Consider the following 23,620-nt stretch of genomic DNA (forward strand, 5'->3'; position numbering starts at 1 on the left):
CTGAAGACCTGGACAAAATCACAGACTGGTCAAACAAGTGGAACATGTCTTTCAATCCTGACAAATCTCACACTCTTACTATGTCTCTCCGAAAAGTTCGACTGGACAACCCTCCCATCTACTTTCTCAACAATCCTCTCCAAGAAGTTCTGTCGCTCAAGATTTTGGGTCTCACTATCTGCCATGATCTTTCTTGGGAAAACCACATTTCCAAGCTGGCCTCCAAAGCCAGTCGCCGACTGGGCATCCTCCGTCGTGCGAAGTCCTTCCTCGGCACACCTGAGCTCCTCACCACATACAAGGCTTTCATCCGCAGCTCAATGGAATACTGTTCTCCCCTATGGGCCGGTGCTCCTGCCTCACACCTAGCTCGGCTTCACGCTGTTGAAACCAAAGCTTTCAGAATTATTGGAATCTCCCGCGATGAAGCTATCTCTGAGGGCCTTTCACTCACTCACCGCAGGCAGGTGGTCTTTCTGTCTTCTACCGACTCCTCTCTGGCCTTGCACCCCCAGCTCTCTCTGTGCTTTGTCCCCCAAATATTCCTACAGGTCGCACAAGATCTGCCAGCAACCCTCTGATGGTTAAACTGCCGAAATCTCGGCTCTCTGCTCACCTTCACTCTTTCATTCCTCTTTTCTCCTGCCTCTGGAACAAACTCCCTCACTCCCTTCAATCCCACTCCTCCCTCCAGGTCTTTAAAACAGCTGTTCACCACCATCTCTTATCTTCCCCCATCCAAAACCTTGATCTTTTCTACCCCCGCTAATTCACCCCAGATCCACCTTGTTTGAAATTCCAACTTCTTTCCTGGAAGTCCTGGCAGTGTCCATATGTTTTATACCTCTCCCACCGCCCCCTTCCCATGCCCCCCCCCCCCCCAAAGCCCTCGCCCTCTCTCAGATCTCTCGATGTCTCCATGTCTCTCGGTCCCTGCTCTCAAATGTTGTGTTTGTGTCCTTCCCCCTCTCTCCCCATCTTGTCTACCGCTCCCGATGTTATATGTTTTATGTGTCGGTTTGTCTTTGTGTGATTAATGTTCGCTCTTTCACGAGCCTCGATCTTGTATACAAAAAAAAAAAAAAAAAAAAAAAAGGTAATATACAAACTAAGTTATGAAGAAAATCCCAGGTAAAATACGAACAACAAAATCTTGGTTATAAACAGAAGTCAAAAGCTATATTACTAAATATTACACGACAAGTATATTATATGACACTAAATGCATGATGGATTAAATATCCCATGTCTAATTTTACTTATAAATAACGTAAAAGAGAAACATTATATACCATAGGCCTGCCTTCGTGTTCGTCTAGGAGAAGAGGTATTCAATGGCTGCATGAAGCCTGGTCTTGAACTTTGATTACTCAATTTTTTAGAGTATGGATTCTTCCTGAAGTGCTCCATCTCAGCAAAGGAACTGGTGCTCTACCACAAACACACACACACACCAAGCTATTGAGTTTAAACTTAGTGACGTAAGGAAATTGAGAGTAGCCTGAAAGGTGCAAGATGTGGCTTGTGAAACTAGAGTCGACACTGTAGCCAGTCATAAAAGTGTAAGACCAGAGATTTTGAATAATACTGCAGTTAGATGGAAAAGCATCACTACTGAGAGAACACTGGTTTTTTCTGACTGCATTCACTTTTGGCTATAGAACTGTGAGGTTGGAATTAGACAAATGAGTTTTACATTGTAGTACGATTGGTGGAGTTTTCCGATCATGTCTATAAAATGTTGATGTCCTGTCCGGCAAGGATTGCCACATAGACCTTGGCAAAAGGCATGTGTGTGAGGAGTCTATGAAGTTGCAGTTACTATAGGCCTGGGATGTGGGGAGGTGAAACTATGCGGGTTAGTGGTGCCTGCAACAATCACAATTCCTGTAAATGCTAAGCTGTTGACAATAGCACAATGCTGCAGTGCATGGCCTGGTAGTGAGGTGCACGTTGGGTGACATGTACATTAGTTGAGACAGTGAGACTATTGAATAGAGGTATGGCGTCATGACCGTTGCAGGGTAGAACACTAGTTTCCAGAAACACAGAAATTGAGTAAGTCCAGAAGGTGAGGTGCAGCTGAGAGTTTTCTAGTGTGTTAAGAACGAGCAATTATCCTATTGGTAGAATACGTGAGTGGAATTACAATTTACAGAAGAATGACTACATTATGGGGCCTCATGCCTGGACTGAAGAAATGTGTACAGTTGGATAGAAAATCTTTGAGAAGGCAAAAGAGTGTGTGTGAGATGAACAATGCCCTGGTAGAGCACGTCCATACAGAACAGTGTGGGGATGATGATCGACACATGGCATTAGGTGACATTGCCAATGAAATTGGCATTAGCCATGGTACTGTGTACATTATGGGGCCTCGTGCCTGGACTGAAGAAATGTGTACAGTTGGATAGAAAAGCTTTGAGAAGGCAAAAGAGTGTGTGTGAGATGAACAATGCCCTGGTAGCGGGTTAGTCCATACAGAACATACAGCGGGCACGTCCATACAGAACATAGTCTGTGGGGATGATGATCGACACATGGCATGAGGTGACATTGCCAATGAAATTGGCATTAACCACGGTACTGTGTACATTATTGTCCACAAATACCTCAACTTTCAAAATGCGTTATTCTAGTGGGTCACCAAAATGCCCACAGTTGCCCACATGGAAGGAAACCAGTACAGCCTTGCTCCAGAAGTTACATAATGAAGGGGATGTCTTCCTGTCTCGTATTGTGAATCAGACAAAACAAGCTTTGCAGATGTTGTCACAGTCTCCTGTCTTGTGGTGTGCTTCTACAACAGACAATGCAAGACCTCACACAGCCTGCATGAGAGGAGGCACCATCACCAAATTTAAGTCTGAGGTTATCCCACAACTGTCATACAGGCCAGACTTTGCTATATCTGACTACTACCTGTTGAGCCACGAAAAGAAGCCCGAAATGGCAAGCAATTTGCATGGCTTAAGGATGTCGTGAAGGCTGTCCGTAAGCATCACGAAGGTGACTGAGATAGGGCAAATGCATCTCAATCCTCAGGGATTATGTTGAAAGATGAGCAGCAGTATGTACATATCCCTGTAGGCTCAATAAAGAACAGTGGAGTGTAAAGTGGCATCATTTATTGACTCACCCTCGTACAAGGACATTAAGGAACAATGGAGTATTAAGGACAATGGAACATCCAGCCAGCTGGCATGATGACAGTTGAAGTCACCACATATGAGGAAGAGAGTTGGGATGAGTGGATAGAAGTTGGTCCATGTTGTCAGACAGTGAAATGTAAATAGAGTCATCACTGTTTGGAGCACGGTACAGAACACATATGAACAAAAGGTGGGAGTGGAGAGGAAGCCATAGCCAGAGGTACTGCTGGGGGTGAGGTGGAGAGAGGGCAGTGCACGGAGAGTGAGGAAGAGAGTTTTTGATAAAGATAGCAACCCCACCACCAGGACGAGGCTCAGGTCTATCATACCGGAGGAGGGAGTAACCAGGAAGAGATATTAAGGAATCAGACACCTTGAAGGAGGAAAGCTTGTTAAGCAGATCAATTCTGGATTATCAGAAGCAACCTGTATGGAGAGATCAGTCAGGTTTGAAGGAAGGCCCCGGATGTTTGAGGTCCATACCGTTAATGAAGAGAGAGAGGGAGCATCGGGTGCAGGACAGGGGAGGGGAGAGGTCGGGTAAGATGACGGGTGAGAGGGAGAGGTAGGCAGAGTAGTTGATAGTGTGTCAGAGATTACAGAAGAGTTACAAGAAAGGAAAGGATGATGAGGACGAAAGGTTTAATGGTGATGGGATGAGGCACAGTGAAGGGTTGTTTGAGAGGGGTCAGAGGAAAGTAGGTTGGGGAGGTGGAGGTATGAGATAGAAGGGAGACAAAGTGGGGAGGAGGTGGCTTTGAGGAGGAGGGGGAGGGGGAGAATTGGAGAGGGATGTTAAGGGAGGAGATTGGAAGGGGAGGGGTGAGGGGGGAATTTTGAAGGTGAGGGGTGAGGGGGGAGTTTAGGAGGGGAGGGGCAAGGGGGGAGTTTAGGAGGGGAGGACAAGGGGGGAGATTAGGAGGGGAAGGCAAGGGGGGAGATTTGTAGGGGAGGGGCGAGGGAGGAGTTTATAAAGTGGATGATTAATGAAAGATGAACTTTTATAACAAATTGGGTTTATTGTGATTTTCAAGTATTGCCATTACCCCTCTCCCCCTCCCACCCACCAGGAAATTGGCTTTGCTCCAGTCGATGTTTATACAAACTTCATGTCGTTGTATTTATATTTATGGATGTTTTGCATGTTCACTCGTTTTCTATTTCAGCTGCAGATGTTTGGCATAGGTGAAAGAAATGTGCCTTTTTTAGCACAGGCTAAACATGGCAGAAAAATGAGGGAGCTGGTGGACCGCATGTACCCTGAAAACATCTTGGGGGAGGGGCTGGGTCATGTTTATTTGCAGTTATTCCATGAAGCTGTGGAGGAAAGACTTGTTGGTGGATAGGAGTTCAGGTGTGCCAAGGAAGGACCTCTGCCCAATCGACTGAGGATACCCAGCCAAATTGGCCATGGAGGCCAACTTTGAAATATGGTTTTCAAAAACCACGTTTTGATGGTTCCCCCATCCCTGCCCACAACTTTCACTTTTTGATGCTGTGGAAACCAAGGTCCTCAGAATCTTTGGAATATTCTGCAAAAAGCTAAGTCTATAGGCCTGTTGCTCTCACATCATGAAGTGGGCCTCTGTCTTCTACCACCTCCTTTCTGGTATTGCACCCGCTGCCCTTTCCTTGCTCTGTCCCCTCTCTCATTTCTACAGGGAACACGTGGTATTGTGGCGGACACGAAAGCCCACTGGCGTGGTGACATCATTCCACGCACCAAGTGGGCGGCGGCCACACCCGAGGGGTAGGCGTGGCCTCAGGATATACACCGGGCGCGCAGCCCGGAGCACGCCAGTGCTACAGTGACCTCTTGTCAATAAAGACACTTTTGTTTTAACCGCGTTGTCCGCTTCCTCCTTGGTAGCAAGTAAGCGCGTGTAGCACCGCGCTTCATTTGGTGACCCTCCGACGTTGGATCAGCCGTCGCTGACCGACCGAATACGCCATCGCAATGGCAAACAACGCAGTTACGATCAAACTCCCCGTGTTCTGGGAGACGCAAGCTGAAGTATGGTTCCTGCAGGCGGAAGCCCAGTTCCGACTTCGAGACATCACGGTGGACGAGACCAGGTACTGCCACGTGGTCGCTTCCCTCGGGCCCGGCACGGCCGGCCGCGTCGTGTCGGTCCTGAGGAACCCACCGGCCGACGGCAGGTACGAGGCGATCAAGCGTCTCCTCCTCACCACGTTCGGGCTCACGGTGGACGCTCGGGCCGACCGCCTCCTGGACCTCCCCGAGCTCGGTGACACGCGACCGTCGGTCCGCATGGACCATATGCTGTCGTTGTTGGGCGACGAAACCCCGGACGCTCTATTCCGGGCGTTGTTTCGACGCCAGCTGCCGGCACGAGTCTGCCTCGCGTTGGCCGGTTCTGAGACGACGGAACCCCGGGCTCTCGCTGCAGAGGCCGACAGGTTCTTCGTGGCTTTAGACACCCAGGCGAGTTTTGGTGCGGCCGTCGCGGCTATCGGGGCTGATGCTGACCCTGATGCTGATGCACCACACCTCGTGGATCTCGAGGCTGATGCGCATTTCGTGTCCGCCGCCACGCCCCACCCACCACCGCTGCCGCCGCGAAGAAAAGCGCGGCCTCCGCCGCCGCAGCCACCCACCTGGTGTTTCCTCCATGCCAAGTTCGGCCACGAGGCTCAGCAGTCACCCGCCGTGCTCATTCGGCAGGTCGGGAAACGGGCGAGCCGACGCTCGGTGACGGCTTTGAGCGTCGGCAATTCAAACAGCCTCCTGTACATAACGGACACCTTGTCTGGGCGCCGTTACCTGTGCGACACGGGAGCGCAGGTGAGTTTCGTTCCTGCCGGTACGTCCGACAAGCAAACCGCGGGCCGAGGTCCCGCGCTGCTTGCGGCCAATGGTACGTCTATACGCACGTACGGAAAACGCTGTCTCTGCAGTTCGGAGGGCAGGTTTTCCGTTGGTCGTTCGTTACGGCCGACGTGCCCATGGCACTGCTCGGCGCGGACTTCTTATGTGCTAATGGATTACTGGTGGATGTAAAGCACAGAAGGCTTGTCCAGGCTGAGACATTCAGCTAGCTCAGCAGCTCACAGAGCGGCTCATCGAGCGACTCGCCGAGCGGCTTGCTGAGCGGCTTGCTGAGCGGTTCGGTTCCGGCCAGGTTCATCTGTACGCTTCCGGCAGCGGACGAACTCACCCGCCTCCTCTCGGGTTTCCCGGCCCTCACGCGGCCCACCTTCTCGGCGGGGGCCGTCAAACACGGGGTGGAACACCACATCCCCACCGCCGGGCCACCGCTCTACGCCCGGGCACGCCGCCTCGAGCTGACGAAGCTAAAGCGGAGTTCGCTATGCTGGAGCGGCTCGGCATCGTGCGGCGCTCCGAGAGCGCGTGGGCGTCCCTGCTCCGCATCGTGCCCAAGCCCGGCAGGGGGTGGCGACCGTGCGGGGACTACCGGCGCCTCAACGATGCCACCACCCCCGACCGCTACCCCGTCCCCCACATACAGGACTTCTCCGCCCAGTTGGCGGGGATGTCCTTCTTTTCAAAGGTGGACCTCGTACGCGGCTACCATCAGGTCCCTGTCAGGCCGGAGGACATCCTGAAGATGGCTGTCATCACGCCATTCGGGCTTTTCGAATTTCTTCGGATGCCCTTCGGTTTGAAAAATGCGGCTCAGGCATTCCAGCGCCTAATGGACAGCGTCTTGCGCGGCTTGGATTTTTTGTACGTCTACCTGGACGACATCCTCGTCGCTAGCGCGTCCCGCGAAGAGCACCTTCATCACATCCGCACGCTCTTCGAACGCCTGGGCCAGCATGGCCTCATCATGAACCCCGCCAAGTGCCGGTTCGGCGTCACCGGCATTGACTTTTTGGGGCACCGCGTCACCAGGCATGGGGCCGTCCCCCTACCAGCCAAGGTGGAGGCGGTGAAGGGGTTGCCGCACCCCCGCACAATCAAGGGGCTCCAGGAGTTCCTGGGCATGGTAAACTTTTACCATCGGTTCCTGCCCCGCATCGCCCAGCTCCAGCGCCCCTTACACAAGGCCCTTCGAGGGAAGCCGGGCAAAGGTGACGTTACCTGGCCTGAGCAGATGGACGCGGCGTTCTTGGGCGCGAAGCTCACCTTGGCCAACGCCACCATGCTTGCGCACCCGGCGCCCGAAGCACCGATCGCCCTCACCTCCGACACCTCAGACTACGCGGTGGGCGCAGTGTACAAGCAATGGGTGCGTGGTGCCTGGCAACCGCTGGCGTTCTTCAGCCGGCAGCTTCGCCCGCCCGAACGCCGGTACAGTACCTTCGACCGCGAGTTGCTTGGGCTTCACCTGGCGGTCAGGCACTTCCACCATCTGCTCGAGGGCCGTGCGTTCATGGCCTTCATCGACCACAAGCCGCTGGTTTTCGCGATGGGCAAGGTCGCCGAGCCGTGGTCGGCCCGGCAACAGCGTCACGTCGCGGCCGTGTCCGAGTACACGACGGACATCCGGCACGTCGCGGGAAAGGACAACCCGGTGGCCGATTGCCTTTCCCGGGCTGTCGCCCACGCAGTCCACCTTGGCATCGACTATGCCCGGATGGCAGCGGACCAGGCCACCGACCCCGGGGTCCAGGCCCTGCGGACCGCCGTCACGGGCCTCCGCGTCACCGAGGTGCCCTTCGACGGCGCGGGCACGGCCCTCGTTTGTGATGTCTCCCTCGGGCGGCCTCGCCCCATCGTGCCCGCAGGCTGGCAGCGCCAGGTTTTTGACGCCATCCACGGCCTGTCCCACCCGGGCACGAAGGGCTCCCAGAGGTTGGTCGCCGACAAGTTTGTCTGGCATGGCCTCCGGAAGGCCGTCCACGGCTGGACCAGGTCGTGCCTCGCGTGCCAGCGCGCGAAGGTGCACTGGCATACCCAGGCCCCTTTGGCCCCGTTTACGGTGCCGGCACGTAGGTTCGACCACGTGGACGTGGACCTGGTGGGGCCTCTGCCCCCCTCGCGGGGTTTCACCCATGTCCTTACCATGGTGGACCGCACCACCCGGTGGCCGGAGGCCGTGCCTTTGGTGGCGACAACAGCAGCAGACGTCGCGCAGGCGTTCATCGCCACCTGGGTCGCCCGGTTCGGCGCCCCCTCGGACATCTCGTCCGACGGCGGCCCCCAGTTCACCTCGGAGCTCTGGGCCGCGGTCGCGTGGGGGCTCGGGGTCCAGCTGCACCGAACCACGGCCTACCACCCCCCAGGCCAACGGCCTGTGCAAGCGGTTCCACCGCTCGTCGAAGGCCGCGCTCCGGGCCACCCTCCACGACGGCGGCTGGGTCGACAGGCTCCCCTGGGTCCTGCTGGGCCTCCGGACTGCGCCCAAGGAGGACCTGCGCGCATCCGCGGCGGAGTTGGTCTTTGGACAACCGCTGCGGGTGCGGGCGAGTTCCTCCCCGACCCCACGGCACCTTGGTCCGCGGCGCAGGAGCGCTCCACGCTGCAGGAGACCGCCCGGAGGTTCGCCCCGGTGCCGACGGCGCACCACGGGCACCCACCCACGCACGTCGCCCCGGAGCTTCACACCACGGAGTATGTCTTCGTCCACCGAGACGTCGCCCCGGAGCTTCACACCACGGAGTATGTCTTCGTCCGGCACGACGCCCACCGGACACCACTGCGGCCCCCGTATGACGGGCCTTTCCGCGTGCTGGAGCCCGGGGTGAAATACTTCACCTTGGACATCAGCGGTACTCCTGACCGCGTCTCGGTGGATCGACTCAAGCCGGCCCACCTCGACGTGGACCACCCACCGCCGGTGGCTCGGCCCCCACGTCGGGGCCACCCCCCAGCGGGTGGACCCCCTGCACCGCCAAGCACGCCGCCCCCCGGTCCGGCACCCATCCCGGGTACAGCTGGGGGCATCCCAGCTGGCATCCCTGCACCCCGGACGCCGCAGGGCGCTTCGGCCAGGTCATCCGTTTGTGCCGCAAACTGGCCCTTCAGGTGCGCGGGAATTCTGGGGGGGGGGGGGGGGGGCGCGTGTGGCGGACACGAAAGCCCACTGGCGTGGTGACATCATTCCGCGCACCAAGTGGGCGGCGGCCACGCCCGAGGGGTAGGCGTGGCCTCAGGATATACACCGGGTGCGCAGCCCGGAGCGCGCCAGTGCTACAGTGACCTCGTCAATAAACACACTTTTGTTTTAACCGCGTTGTCCGCTTCCTCCTTGGTAGCAAGTAAGCGTGCGTTGCACCGCGCTTCAGTATGCTAATAACGCACTTCCTGTGAAACTCCCAAAATCCAGGCTCATTGCTCACCTACCCTTACCTCTAAACTGTGGAACAAACTTCAGTCAAAACAAACAAATGCCGAGAGATATCTAGCCTAAGTTCGAATATTGGCCTCACTATAAACTGCCATCCTGGTGTTTCACAGGTGGGACGATTCATCAGTACCAGCACCCCTCAGATGGATATTTTGACCTGTACAGATGGAAAGAAGTGGACAGTATGTAGACATGCAAGATGATCTGTAATAAAAAGGCAAAGTTATGGAAGCTGGTCACAGGGAGAAAAATAATTCACCATAAACGGAAGACATTAGATGAGGGTGGGGGCGGGGGCTGAGCTGCAATGCAACGTTGAAGCAATGGAGTCGGAACATTCAACAGGAAGGCCGGAAATTAATTATACATTTGGGAAAAGAGAGGGACAAAGAAATGCAGAGCAATGAGTCGACGTTTTCTCATTTTCCACATGTCTCATTTTGTCACAAGGCATTAAATGTAACATCACACAATAGCCTACCTTTGTTGAAAGAAATTATGGTATCTTCAAAGTCTAATTTATATGCAAGCATAGAAGCCAGATTTACATTCTCATTTAATTCAAGGGCAGCATGCTTCAAGATGTAGCACCTTCAGTCAGCACTATACCAGGATGGTGGTTTGTGTCATCGCAGATTCCATAAGGGAGCAAATCGTAGCCAGACAGCTGAGAAATGGGTATCGGAGATAAGCAACATACAACACCCAGCGTTCTATACACAAAGAATTAAGTTAAGCACCCCCCCCGTTTTTTTACAACCTCGCACATTACAAGTTTGTTGTCGTCAAAACAGTGTAATATACCCATGTTATTGCTATATTTTCTGGAGAAGTGATATTATGGTCACATAAAAACATAACAATCATGCCGTTTTCAATATTTTATTCTGAATAATTTAAGGTGAAATTTTTTGGGAATTTTAGGCATATTTTCACCTCAATTTAAGTATGGAGCTATAGGTCCATCACGGACAGTGTGGATGACGTTTATGTTTTCTAACGTACAGTCATTGTTCTGAGAAGACCTCTAGCGATCGTTGCGTCAATAACGTGTGGAGGACCCACGTGATCGGATCACTGACTCAACCCTACGTCTCATAGACCCTGTAAGCCGTCGTATGCGTTGCTGTGGCAGGTTGAACCCCCTCGAGCACGTTTGGGACATGTTGGGACGACAAATTGCGAAGATGGTCCCTCCAATAGCCAATCTGGATGAATTGGAACGTGCATTACATCGGGAATGGAACAACCTGCCACAGCAACGCATACGACGGCTTACAGGGTCTATGAGACGTAGGGTTGAGTCAGTGATCCGATCACGTGGGTCCTACACACGTTATTGACGCAAAGATCGCTAGAGGTCTTCTCAGAACAATGACTGTACGTTAGAAAACATAAACGTCATCCACACTGTCCGTGATGGACCTATAGCTCCATACTTAAATTGAGGTGAAAATATGCCTACAATTCCCAAAAAATTTCACCTTAAATTATTCAGAATAAAATATTGAAAACGGCATGATTGTTATGTTTTTATGTGACCATAATATCACTTCTCCAGAAAATATAGCAATATCATGGGTATATTACACTGTTTTGACGACAACAAACTTGTAATGTGCGAGGTTGTAAAAAAACGGGGGGGGTGCTTAACTTAATTCTTTGTGTATATAAATGTCTTTAGTCCAAGTAGCAAGCAGGCTGGTGTTTGCTTTGGAATTCCAAAGACCTGCAGGGATTGAGTGCATCCATGACAATTATCATGTTGATCTGACACCTCTGTGCAGTCAATTACCAGAGGAAGAGTTCACCAGTAAAACATCCTTTGTTGTGGTTTATTATAAACGCCACGGAACTGCAAGGTTGAACCTTGGTGTTGTTGTGGGTAAAGAGATATATATAGTGTAGCAGCATAGCAAACCTGTTGTGCATTTTGTGATACAAGCACCAAATTTGGCACAAATGTACATTAATATGTTGCGAACATTTTCAGATATTGGGCCACTTGAAATTCCGTAATTTTCTTTTTCAAATTTTTTCAAATTTCGTAATTTCAAATTTTTCGGGTGACACCGTCACAATTTCGGTCTTCGAGGCCGGCCGATATAGTGGGGCGGCTTAGCCCAAATATTCAAAAGAATTGTGCATTTTGTGATACAAGCACCAAATTTGGCACAAATGTACATTAATATGTTGCGAACATTGTGTGGTCAGCAATGAAGACGAGAGTCTGAATTACATGCATGCAAAAGACCTTGTGAACCAGTGAAGCAAATACACGGGTAAGCATGAATTAAATCTTGGGCATGATATAATTTCCATGATGTTTACCTCTACACTCAATGGTGGAAGGAGGTAATGTTTTGATCCCAGCTTGTCTGTATGTCTGTTTGTCTGTTTGTCTGTTAGTCCACAAAATTCCAGACAAAGCTTGTAGTAGTGGTAGTTGTAGTGGTAGTGGTGATAACAGAAATTGTTATATAGAACTGAACTTATTTTATTATTATATGCAGAAAATAACTTCATTTCTATATGCCCTGCAGTGGACAGGTTAATTGGTTTATGCACTGAAGGGGTCACCCTGGTGTGCACTGCTGTGTTCTGCCTCACTGAGTTGTTCAGGTATGATGTACTCAGCACAAGCTTCCGGTCGGCCCGGAGGTGGGGGTGCGGGGCCTGTCACGGAACGTCAAAACAAACGGCCTGCCGGGGCCGCCCAAAAGTCGGGCGTGAGGGGCGCGTCCACTAATGGAACGCCTCTCGCTTCCCAGATCGAGGGCCACGTGGTCAGGAGAACCTCGTCCCTTCCGGTCACACTTTGCCTATCGGCCGGCCTCGAAGACCGAAATTGTGACGGTGTCACCCGAAAAATTTGAAATTACGAAATTTGAAAAAATTTGAAAAGAAAAATTACGGAATTTCAAGTGGCCCAATATCTGAAAATGTTCGCAACATATTAATGTACATTTGTGCCAAATTTGGTGCTTGTTTCACAAAATGCACAATTCTTTTGAATATTTGGGCTAAGCCGCCCCACTAATAGTATTGTAGAGTTGCTATGATTTTATGAACCCACTTTTGAAGTGTGCAACTAGATAGACAATTAGACAAGATATTGCATCTGTGTGTGGACTATATAAGGTTAAACACTGGGATTCCATGGGAGAAGGAAACTTGTAATTGTTGCTGCGCTTTCGCATCAATAATTCAGGACAGTTCGTGCAGTTATTCATCAAGTTGTCCTTTCCCTTTTTCCTCCCGGGTACTGCATTGCCGTGCCCAGTGCGAGTGAACAGAATTGCTGATAACGACACCTGGGTGCAGGTCCATTCCTTCGTATAACTGCCATCATTTTTCAAGATCAAGCCTCCATGAACATTATCGGGACCGTTAAAAATCTAATCTATTGCAAAGTGGCAAGCATACGCCTATGACCAGGATCTGGCAAAGTTTCAGTGCAGGGAAAGAATGCACAAGTACGCATAGCTAGATGGCAGGGGGCAGTGCACCCTAAGTCTTTCCTTCCACAGAGCAAGCGGCTCTTCTTTAGAATCGAACAACAAGTTGAAAACGCTGCACAAAAGAACCACACCCTAGAAACGAGGCTAGACCATGCGCAGATACTCTTAAAACTTGCTTGGGTGATCAAATCTGATTTTAAATGAGACAGCGAACTAATCGGTTACGAGCTTGCTAGTTTGCAGCTCTTTCTATCTGGGAAATCATGCCAAGATCCTCTTTTTTTTTTTTTTTTAAACCTCTCCCCTTCCATCCCACTCTACATCCAACATTACTTTGTTATTGCAAACAAACGCAATACTCATGACAACTTCAGAGAATGCTCACAGTGTTGTCCACTCGGGTAAAATAACGCCTACATTTGCATACAGTCGTGGCCAAAAATATTGGCACCCTTGCACTTTTTAAAAATAACTCACAATTTTCTCAAAAAACAAGTTGAAATTGACAAAAGTATTAGGGCCCCACAATTATTTATTTCACCGTTAATATTACAGAACCTTTGTTTTTGATTCAGAACTTAATATATCCTTTTAAATCAGAAAATAAAAAGAAATTGGATTGACAAAATTATTGACACCCTTGACTTAATATTTGATAGCAAATGTAAACATCCTTTGGACAAAATAACTGCAGTCAAGTGCTTCCAATAGCCATGAATGAGCTTCCTCCACCTCTCTATTGGCAGTTTGGCCCACTCTTCTTGTGTAAACTGTTCCTGTCCACAGATTTGAAGGGTGCCTTCTCCCAAATGCTGTTTTCAGATCTCTCCCACAGGTGTTCAATGGGATTTAGATCTGGACTCATTGCTGGCCACTTCAGAACAATCCTGAGTTTTGTCTTTAACCATTCATGGGTGCTTTTTGAAGTGTGTTTGGGGTCATTGTCCTGCTGCCTGACCCATGACCTTCGACGGAGACCCAGCTTTGACACTGGGTTGAACATTGCACTTCAAAATGCCTTGGTAATCTCCTGATTTCATGATGTCATGCACACATTAAAGGAACCCAGTGCCAGAGGCAGCACAGCAACCCCAATACATCCCTGAACCTCCTCCATGTTTGACTGTAAGGTGTTCTTTTCTTTTAAGACTTCATTTTGTTTTCTGTAAACAGAGATGTGCTTAACCACAAAGCTCTAATTTGGTCTCATCTGTCCACAGGGCGTTCTCTCAGAAGGAGTTTGGCTTGTTCAGATGCGTTTCGGGAAAACTCCAGTCGGGCTTTCTCAGCAGTGGGATCCTCCTGGGTCTCCTACCATAGAACCCCCTTTCATCGAGTTGGTGACGGATGGCGAGAGATGAAACTATTGTACCTTGTGTCTGAAGGTCAGCTTGAATCTGTTTGGCAGTTGATACTCAACTATTCTCTTGCAGCCACGTCCAGGGAGGTTGGCTAATGCCATGGGCCTTAAACTTTGTTAGCATTGCGTACAGTGGACACAGGATCATCAAGATCTGTGGAGATCGACTTGTAGGCTTGACATTGTCCAGGCTTGGCTACAATCTTGTGTCTGACCTCCTCAGACAATTCTCTGGTTTTCTTTATTTTCTCTATGCTCATTGTGGTGCACTCAGTGACACAAAACAGCAGAAAGACTCCTTTTCTCTATTTAAACTGATTGAATGAGTGATTTTTATATTGCAGGCACCTGCAACTCCCCATAGGTGAGTTCAATTCCAAGATAAATAAGAATCACCTGCTTTAAATCGAATCATTTTTTAAAACTTCTAAAAGGTGCCAATAATATTGTCTGGGCCATTTTAGGATTTAGTCAGGTTCACTATGTTTTTTTCGTTCAAAATCATGGTAGATTAGCAAACCTATACATTTTTGGAAACGTTATTACATGGAAAATCTGAAAATCAATGATTACATTTGCCAATTCCGACCAATTCGATTCGACCAATTCGACCAATCGACCAATTCGATTCGACCAATTCGACCAATCGACCAATTCCATTCGACCAATTCGACCAATCGCTTCGATCGACCATTCGACCATTCGACCAATTCGATTTATTCGATCGACCATTCGACCAATTCGATTTGCCAATCAATTTGACCGACCTTTGCTTGTGTGGAACGGACTGTGAAAACGATGCGGACTATATTGTCGGATACGACACACAGGACAGTGATGACGAACTCTAAATGGCATATTCTGTAATCGTGTATGTTTGATGCCATTGACTGCCTGTGTATATTTTGTCATTGACTGCCTGTGTAGATGTGAAGTTATACTGACTGCATGTGTATATATGATTTTGCCGACTGCCTGTGTATGTTTGGTGATATGAATTATTGTGACACATTTTGATGTTATTAACTGCCTGTACAAAATGATAACATGTATTTGATTATGCAACTTATCGCGAATATAAAGACAGTATTTTGCAATTCAAAACCTTTGATTCGTGTCTTACCATTCCCCATAGCACTAATTTGATACTTTCATTGGATTCCTTGTCCCTGAAAATATAGGTTTAGTATATTTTAAAAAGTTTTTAGGGTAATTAGAGGTAGAAATAGAACAAAATATGTATTTTAGTGGCCATTTTGAAAATCCAAAATGGCCGCCATACAGGTATCTCTCCAAATGTAAACATTGATTTTTAGTTTCCTTATGCTATAACCTTTCCAAAAATGTATAGGTTTGCTAATCTACCATGATTTTGAACGAAATATAATTTATTGACATAGTGAACCTGACTAATTTATGTGTGGAATAAGCTAAGATTTAGCAACTTTTCCAGCTTTTTTGTTTTGTTCCACTGCAATCCAAAGAAATACATATTAATTATGTGCATACCAAAATATTTTTTTCTTTCAACAACTTTCTGGAAGAAATGGTGCATTCTTTGAAAAAAGTGCAAAGGTGCCAATAATTTTGGCCATGACTACCTAATAAATAGATGGCCCCATAGAAATAAAACCATTGCAGATTAAAACATGAAACCATCTCAAAATGCAAAGCCCGTCCAATACCGCTTTGTACTCAAACTAATATTGACGAAACAAAAAAAAAAACAGCAAAAAAAAAAAAAGGAAATTGTATTTTTACGAGCACACCTACCACACGGAAGCAGCAGGAAGGGTCACATTATTGTCAGGAGGGTTATCCTCTGCAGGGTGTGTATATGTGTATATATATATATATATATATATATATATATATATATATATATATATATATATATATATATTGTTGCGAATATGGCATTTGGCCTCCATATCCGCTTGTAAATATTCCCCTATTTCCCCAATACTCCCCAACTATCCCCAATCCCCCATTCCCTCGTCCCATTGCCTGTAAATAACACTGTAGAACCGACCTTCCCCTTTTTCCCCCATTAAATGTCGTGCCCAGGTCCACCGCATCTCACGTAGACAACTTTCGGACATCTTGCTAGTTATTCTTAGTCTATGTCAGTTAAGGACTCGTTTCCATTAATTATGACTCTTCGTTGCACCAGAATGTGATTGTATGGCACCAGTAGTGAGTTTAGGACCTTCCCATACCTCCCCGCATCTCTTCCCCATGAAGAAGCTACAACAACAACAACTACAACAGCAGAGGGGGGCGGCGCGGCGACGGCGCGGGGAGTGTGCATCCTCACACCGGCTCGGTTAGCCGCCATGACCATGCGCTCCGACGGGGTTACCACGAAGGGGCTGGCTGTCAGCTCCTCGTCAAGGGCGGAGCCTGGTAACCCCCCCCCGCACCCAATAAGAAGGGCGGACCGATTCCATCTGGGGCGGAGCTAACGAGCCGAGGGCGTGTCACTCCCCGCCGGAGATACGAAGCGACTCACCGGACGTGACGTCAGATGCGCCCCCAGCTTGAGACGACAAGACGCCACCTCGAGCACTGTGAAACCTCCCGCATCTCTGGACCGGACCGGGTCGATTCTGCCCTGAGCCCAGGTGCACCTGGAGCCATCGCTACCCGCCTTTCCTTGCCATCAATCCCCGTGTGAGTCAGCCTTGTCCCGTTTATCTGTCGTCTGTTGGGGTTAATATAAGTGTGTCTAAGTGCCTGTCTTTCTATGATGTCCCTCTTGTAGTTGTAATCTAACCTTCCGCCTTAATATAATCTCCTCCGGAGGTCTTGAGAACCGTATCCCTGGTGTCGTGTCATTTTAATCCCAGCCGTGTGTCTTTTCCTTCATTGACCTAGCGTAGCGCGACTAGTCAACGTTCGAGCAGAATCGGGTAAACTGTGCAGACGTGGTCATACCAAACCGCTCGGTAAACTAACATCCACCACCGCGTCTGTAACAATTGGTGTCGAGGAGTGGAATTCGGACCCGGGACTAAATTTATTAGGCCCAAATTTGTAGTAGAATCGATTCGGAGCGCGTTTCCCGCGCGAAATTATAACGGCGAAATTTGATTTTGTTATACGAAAATAAAAACCCGAATTTTGAAAGTCGCGCTATGGCAGACCAAGACAGCTGGGGTCCGGTAGTGGAGAGTGAGGCAGGGTCGGTCCAGGACCAAATTGAGGGACGCGAGGAGAGCGAAGCAGTGAGGGTAGCAGGTTCGCAAAGTAGCGCCGTCACGCACGAAGTAGCGGGCGCGCAAAATGGCGCCTCGCAGATGGCCACGGCGTCCACGCCCGCGACCGTGGCAGCGCCCCTGGTGGATTTGAACCTTTTTTTTATACAAATAAAGGCCCTTATGGCCCAGAATAGTGAGCGATTGGAGGGCCAAATGGGGGTAATGGGGAACCGGATGGATGCTCAGAGTGAGCAATTGGGGGTAATGGGAAACCAAATGGGGGTAATGAGGGACGAAGCGAGGGGTACTGGTGAGGGATTAGACAATAATTTTAGGGGATTAGACAATAATTTTAAGGGATTAGACGAGAAATTTGGGAAATTAGACAATAGATTAGGGGAAATACAGGAGGGGTTAATGGGGGTAGAAAACAGAATGGCCGCTCAAGAGAATCAAATGGAAGGGATGCAAAAAGGGTTAGAGGGGTTAGAAAACACCATGGAAGGCAAATTGAGGGACATGAGGGACCAAGCGGAAAGGGAAGTTAAACAAATGGGGCAGCAGATAGAGGGGGTCAGAATGGGGGTAGAAACCAAACTGGATGCTCACAGGGAGGAAATGGAGCAGATGAGGGTGGCATCTGGGCAGGAGATGCAAGTGATGGGAGAGGAGATCAGAAGAGGTGTGAGTGAGGAGGTCGGAGGAGTGCGCGAGGAGGTGAGGCACTGTAAGGAGCACATGGAGAAGGAGGTGAGAAAGGGGACTAAAGTTACAAGGGGGCATAGAGGTCCTGACGCAGGAGGTGGAACAGCTGACGGAGGGACAAAAAGAAGTAACGGAGCAGGTTCAAAGGAACACTGCAGTATTAGGAGGATTAAAAGCGACACAGAAAGAACTAAAAGATGACTTGATAGCGACGAAGAGGGAATGTCAGATGGTACGTGAGGGACTGACAACGAGGTTGGACGAGGTGATAGAGGTAATGGAGACGAAGGACCGGCAGGTGAGGACGCACATGGAAACGGTCAAGGTAGCCTTAGAGGATGAGCTTGAGGAGACGTACCGGGGAATAAAAGAGGTGAAGCAGAAATTAGAAGAAGTGGAAGAAGGGATGAGCGAAATTAAGAAGCGACGGAGAGAGGATAAGGAAGAGATAAAAGAGGAAGTAAAAGAATTGGTCCAAAGTCTGTGTTTGGATCGTGATGAGGTGCTCATTAACCGGATGAGGGATTCGCAGGTGATGGAGGAGAAGCGAAGAGGAAGAGGACCCGGTGTAAGTGGTGACCAATATGGTCGTGCGTATGATGCGCCAGGTGATTTAAGAAGCTTGGGGGTCGAGATGGACCCGGGTGTTCGTGAGAGGCCATTGGTGAAGTGTGCGACAGGTCTGGTGTGCGAAAGAGGAGGTGTGCGAGAAAGTCCGACTCTGGGGTGTGTGAGGAAAAAGTGTGTGCCAAGGAGTGAGGGTGCTGGCGAGAATGAGTCGGTCGTAGCGCGTGTGCGAGGGGGCACATGGAAGCGCGGTGTGGTGAGTGTTACAGAGGGTGTGACGGGAGAGTGTGCGCAAGAGTGTGCGCGAGAAAGGTGTGTGACGGACAGGTGCATGGGGAGAGAGTGCGCTGTCAAAGGCAAGGAAGAATGCATGCCTGTGGTGAGTGTTACAGAGGGTGTGACGGGAGAGTGTGCGCAAGAGTGTGCGCGAGAAAGGTGTGTAACGGACAGGTGCCTGGGGAAAGAGTGCGCTGTCAAGAGTAAGGGTGAGTGCGTTGTCAAGAGTGGTGGTGAGAGTAGTGAGAGTGACAAGGAGCGTGAGTTGGGTGTGACAGGTGAGCGAGGATGTACACCTGGAATGGAAGGATGCACACCTGGAATTGTAGAGCGTGAGTGGGAATGCACGCTGGAGTTGGTGGTGAGGCACGTGGTTGGGTGTGCGAATGAGAGCACACCTGTGATTGTCACAGAGGAGGTGACAGAGGAGGGGGAGCGAAGAGGTGTGTTGGTGAGGTGTGCGACTAACGAATGTGTGCCAAAGTGTTCGGTGGTCAGGTGTGTGACCAAGGCTGTGAGTGGAATGAGTGTACCGAGGTGTGTAAGGAAAGGTACGAGGAGCATGGGCACGGCTGGATGTGTGAGCAAGGAACGGGCTGCGGGGTGTAAGCGTCCAGGTGAAGCATCGACGTTAGACGGGTTAGAGGTTAGAGCGACTTTTAGCCGAAGCGGGCCCTCGGTGCGTGCTGGGCCTCGCTTTGAACGGCCGCGTCCGTGCTCCACTAGGCGGAGCGGGCAGCCCGATAGAAAGGGTCGTCATGGCGACCACTTTTTGTTGAGGCAGTCCGGCAGGTCGAGATCGGGACATTGGATGGCTCCACGCCGAGATGGTGCGTGGGATCTCGGCCCGGGTAAGCCCCCGTCCCTGCACCGAATGCCGGACGCATCCAGCCGCTGGCGCAGAACAACCCGCATTCATGGCTTGGCTTTACGAAGCCGGGCTTTGGACAGGAATTGGCGCACCGAGAGGCAATAGTGAGTAGACTGGGTGATGAGGTTAGTGTTTTGGACCCAAAATTAGAGAAAAACAAAATTTGATGATTGGCAAGGGATTGGCAGTAGTGATTGGCAGATGATGGGGAGTGATTGGCAAATTTTTAATTTGTTGAAATTTGATGTGCAAAATTGGTAGTGAGCGATGGGCCCGGTGGGTAAGGCTGGCATCCCTGCCGCCCTTCCCATGTGGGGGCAAAGGAGCAATAGCTTATGGGGTGTATGGCAGTGAAAACTAGCCCGGGTGGGTTAGGTTATATTGATAGGGCTCTAGAAGAGATTGACATTAGGTGACGTTAAGGTTAGTTAGTGACTGATACCTGTAGTGGGGACGCAGGTAGATTAGTATGGATGATAATGACGTGGGAGCGCAATAGTTTAAAGGGACGACTGGGAAGCGCAAGTTTCAGAGGGGAGTAGTTAGCTGAGATGATGCCGTGTGTGTGAGGATCGAACAGGTGTGATTGCACAGGTGTGAGAACTGGACAGGTGTGTGGAGCAGTGTGTGAGTAATGAGTGTGTGGATCAGCGTGAATGCGCTTGGGGAGAGAAGGGTGCAGGTGGCACCAGGTGTGAGAGCACAGGTGTGCAGGTACAGGTGTGTGGAGAGAGTTGGAGTAAGTGGTACGGAGTGGTGTGCATGGTGCGAAGGTGTGGATGGGGGAAGAGTGGACCCCTTTCACGAGTACCCGGGGCGGGTAGTGTAAGTGTTAGGTAGAGGGCATAGGTAAATTGTGGTTGGATATTGGCATCTGTGGTGCGGGTGACAGAATGGTATTGCGGATGGGTGCATTAGTGTTGTGGAAATGGCTGGGCGTGTAGCCTGTTAGTGTGTGTAGTTGGTTGGGCACTCCACTACTGTGAGGATGTCGGCCAGGTGAGGCCGCAGGTGGGCTCTGGGAGCCGGTAGAGTTGTGGATGGGGCCCGAGGATCCGGAGGACGGACCCGGGTAGCCCAGTGCCAGAGAGGGCACCGAGTGGGGAGAGCGCCAGAGGGCCTTCCCCAGGTAGTTAGGTTAGGGTAAGGAGCAGGTAAGCTCGGAGGCAACTGCAGTGGTGGGGGTGTGCAGGTGGGTAGACCCGCTGGGAGAGGTACACGCCACAGCCCAGAAATTGTGCGAGGGCACCGGGAGATGAATCGGGGGAGTGAGACCCCAAATTGAAAAGCACCACAGTTTGGCCAATGGGAATTGGTTTTTAGAACCCATAGTGTAAGAGGGCCAATGGTTTGGCCGGAGAAAGACCCCGGGTAGTGTAAAGTTGTGAAAGTCAATTAGGAAATAGTTAGGATTGATGAACCTGTCGCACCATACGCAGCCACTTACCTGTGGTGATGATGATGACTCCACACCTGTGTTTTCTTTGTTTTGTGTTGCAGGAAGTAAGGATTGCTGTGGATTTGTGAGACGCATCACGACGTGGATGAGACATTGGGGTGATTCCATCTCTCCCCCCCTAGGAGGGACTGATGATGAATTGGTAATGGCAAATTATGATGTTGAGTTGGAGATGGCAAATTTTGATGAGAGTTGAAAATGGCAAATTTGATTGGTTAGGAGGGAGAGAAGACGAATTTGGTATATGGGAGGAACGGGGAAGACAGTAGGGACGTTTGTTGATTTGTAAAGTAGATGTTTATGGGTAGTGTTGTGTTTTGTGGATACAGTAAGGGGTAAGGGAGGGGCCATGTAGGTTACCTGGTGGGGGGGGGGGGGGCGTACGGTAGGAACGTACCTGTCTCACCTGGTTCCCATGTGCCCCCAGTGTGCATCATCTTATATTGCGTGCACTTTTGCGCCCTTACCACCTTACTCACTTGTCTTTTCTTTTGTCTCCCACCTCCGAGGATCTGGCTTTGGGGTAGAGAGAGGGGAGAGAGAGGTGCTGGCTACGCAGTTGTGGGCCTGCACTTTCGCTGCTTGCTGCCTGGATCGATACACCATATGGACCGCAATGTTTGTGGCCACCCACAATGGACCGCAGTTCTTTTGCGGCCAAGCACCACCCGTGGAAGGACCTATGGGTCAACGTGGCACCTATGCCAAACAGGTGAACCACTAATAGTTGGCCCCCTGACGGCCACAATAAGGAAATGGACGCGGTTGGCGCCTTTCTTTATTTTTAAAGAAGCAAGAAGGCCAAGTGCACCACACGAAGGCAAGACCAGCGGCAGAACATCGGCCGGCTGCGACACCACACAATGATTTATAGACACTTTATTGGTGCACCGGATGGTGCTCACTGTGTGATGGGGTCGTGCTTTTGATGCTTGGAAGGGGTGCTCTGCACATTATTAAAGGCCGTAGGCCACAGAGCACTCGTGGGTTGGTGTATCGATGCTGGCATGCGTGCTCTCTCTATGCATAACATCTGCATGTGTTCCTCCAGAAACAGGTCCTGGATCGTAGTGTAAATAGCAGCGTAGTCTTGTAAATAATGCTCCCTACCGGCTGTATGTTTAGTTTGCGAATTCTTTCCGGATTCGGTTATCCTGTGGGTGTGTTTCTGAGAGGAGAAGGGTGCAACGTCGCAGGGGGACATATTTACTCATTTGTGAATATCTGTAAAACTGTCGCACTCAGGGTAGAGTTAATAGTAGAGGGAACTACATCTGAGTGCCACACTAAAATAGGCAAAAATTTATCGGGTCGGGACGCCCCGAGGGTAGAGAAGGGTGCAATGTTGCGAATATGGCATTTGGCCTCCATATCCGCTTGTAAATATTCCCCTATTTCCCCAATACTCCCCAATCCCCCATTCCCTAGTCCCATTGCCTGTAAATAACACTCTGTAGAACCGACCTTCCCCTTTTTCCCCCATTAAATGTCGTGCCCAGGTCCACCGCATCTCACGTAGACAACTTTCGGACATCTTGCTAGTTATTCTTAGTCTATGTCAGTTAAGGACTCGTTTCCATTAATTATGACTCTTCGTTGCACCAGAATGTGATTGTATGGCACCAGTAGTGAGTTTAGGACCTTCCCATACCTCCCCGCATCTCTTCCCCATGAAGAAGCTACAACAACAACAACTACAACAGCAGAGGGGGGCGGCACGGCGACGGCGCGGGGAGTGTGCGTCCTCACACCGGCTCGGTTAGCCGCCATGACCATGCGCTCCGACGGGGTTACCACGAAGGGGCTGGCTGTCAGCTCCTCGTCAAGGGCGGAGCCTGGTAACCCCCCCCCGCACCCAATAAGAAGGGCGGACCGATTCCATCTGGGGCGGAGCTAACGAGCCGAGGGCGTGTCACTCCCCGCCGGAGATACGAAGCGACTCACCGGACGTGACGTCAGATGCGCCCCCAGCTTGAGACGACAAGACGCCACCTCGAGCGCTGTCAAACCTCCCGCATCTCTGGACCGGACCGGGTCGATTCTGCCCTGAGCCCAGGTGCACCTGGAGCCATCGCTACCCGCCTTTCCTTGCCATCAATCCCCGTGTGAGTCAGCCTTGTCCCGTTTATCTGTCGTCTGTTGGGGTTAATATAAGTGTGTCTAAGTGCCTGTCTTTCTATGATGTCCCTCTTGTAGTTGTAATCTAACCTTCCGCCTTAATATAATCTCCTCCGGAGGTCTTGAGAACCGTATCCCTGGTGTCGTGTCATTTTAATCCCAGCCGTGTGTCTTTT

General features: G+C 50.4%; 1 protein-coding gene across 1 annotated transcript in view; it reads right to left on the bottom strand.

Annotated features, from left to right (window-relative positions):
* Positions 1-23,620, bottom strand: part of LOC137436142 (uncharacterized) — a 63,617-nt gene that overhangs the window by 29,972 nt on the left and 10,025 nt on the right. Inside the window, exon 2 of the mRNA XM_078786318.1 lies at positions 1,293-1,431. Coding sequence (XP_078642444.1) covers positions 1,293-1,410 — 118 coding nt within the window. The 5' untranslated portion in view covers positions 1,411-1,431. The remainder of the gene's footprint in view (positions 1-1,292; positions 1,432-23,620) is intronic.

This window comes from Myxine glutinosa, chromosome 11 (assembly GCF_964187855.1).
Source record: "Myxine glutinosa chromosome 11, kmMyxGlut1.1, whole genome shotgun sequence".
Lineage (NCBI taxonomy): Eukaryota > Metazoa > Chordata > Myxini > Myxiniformes > Myxinidae > Myxine > Myxine glutinosa.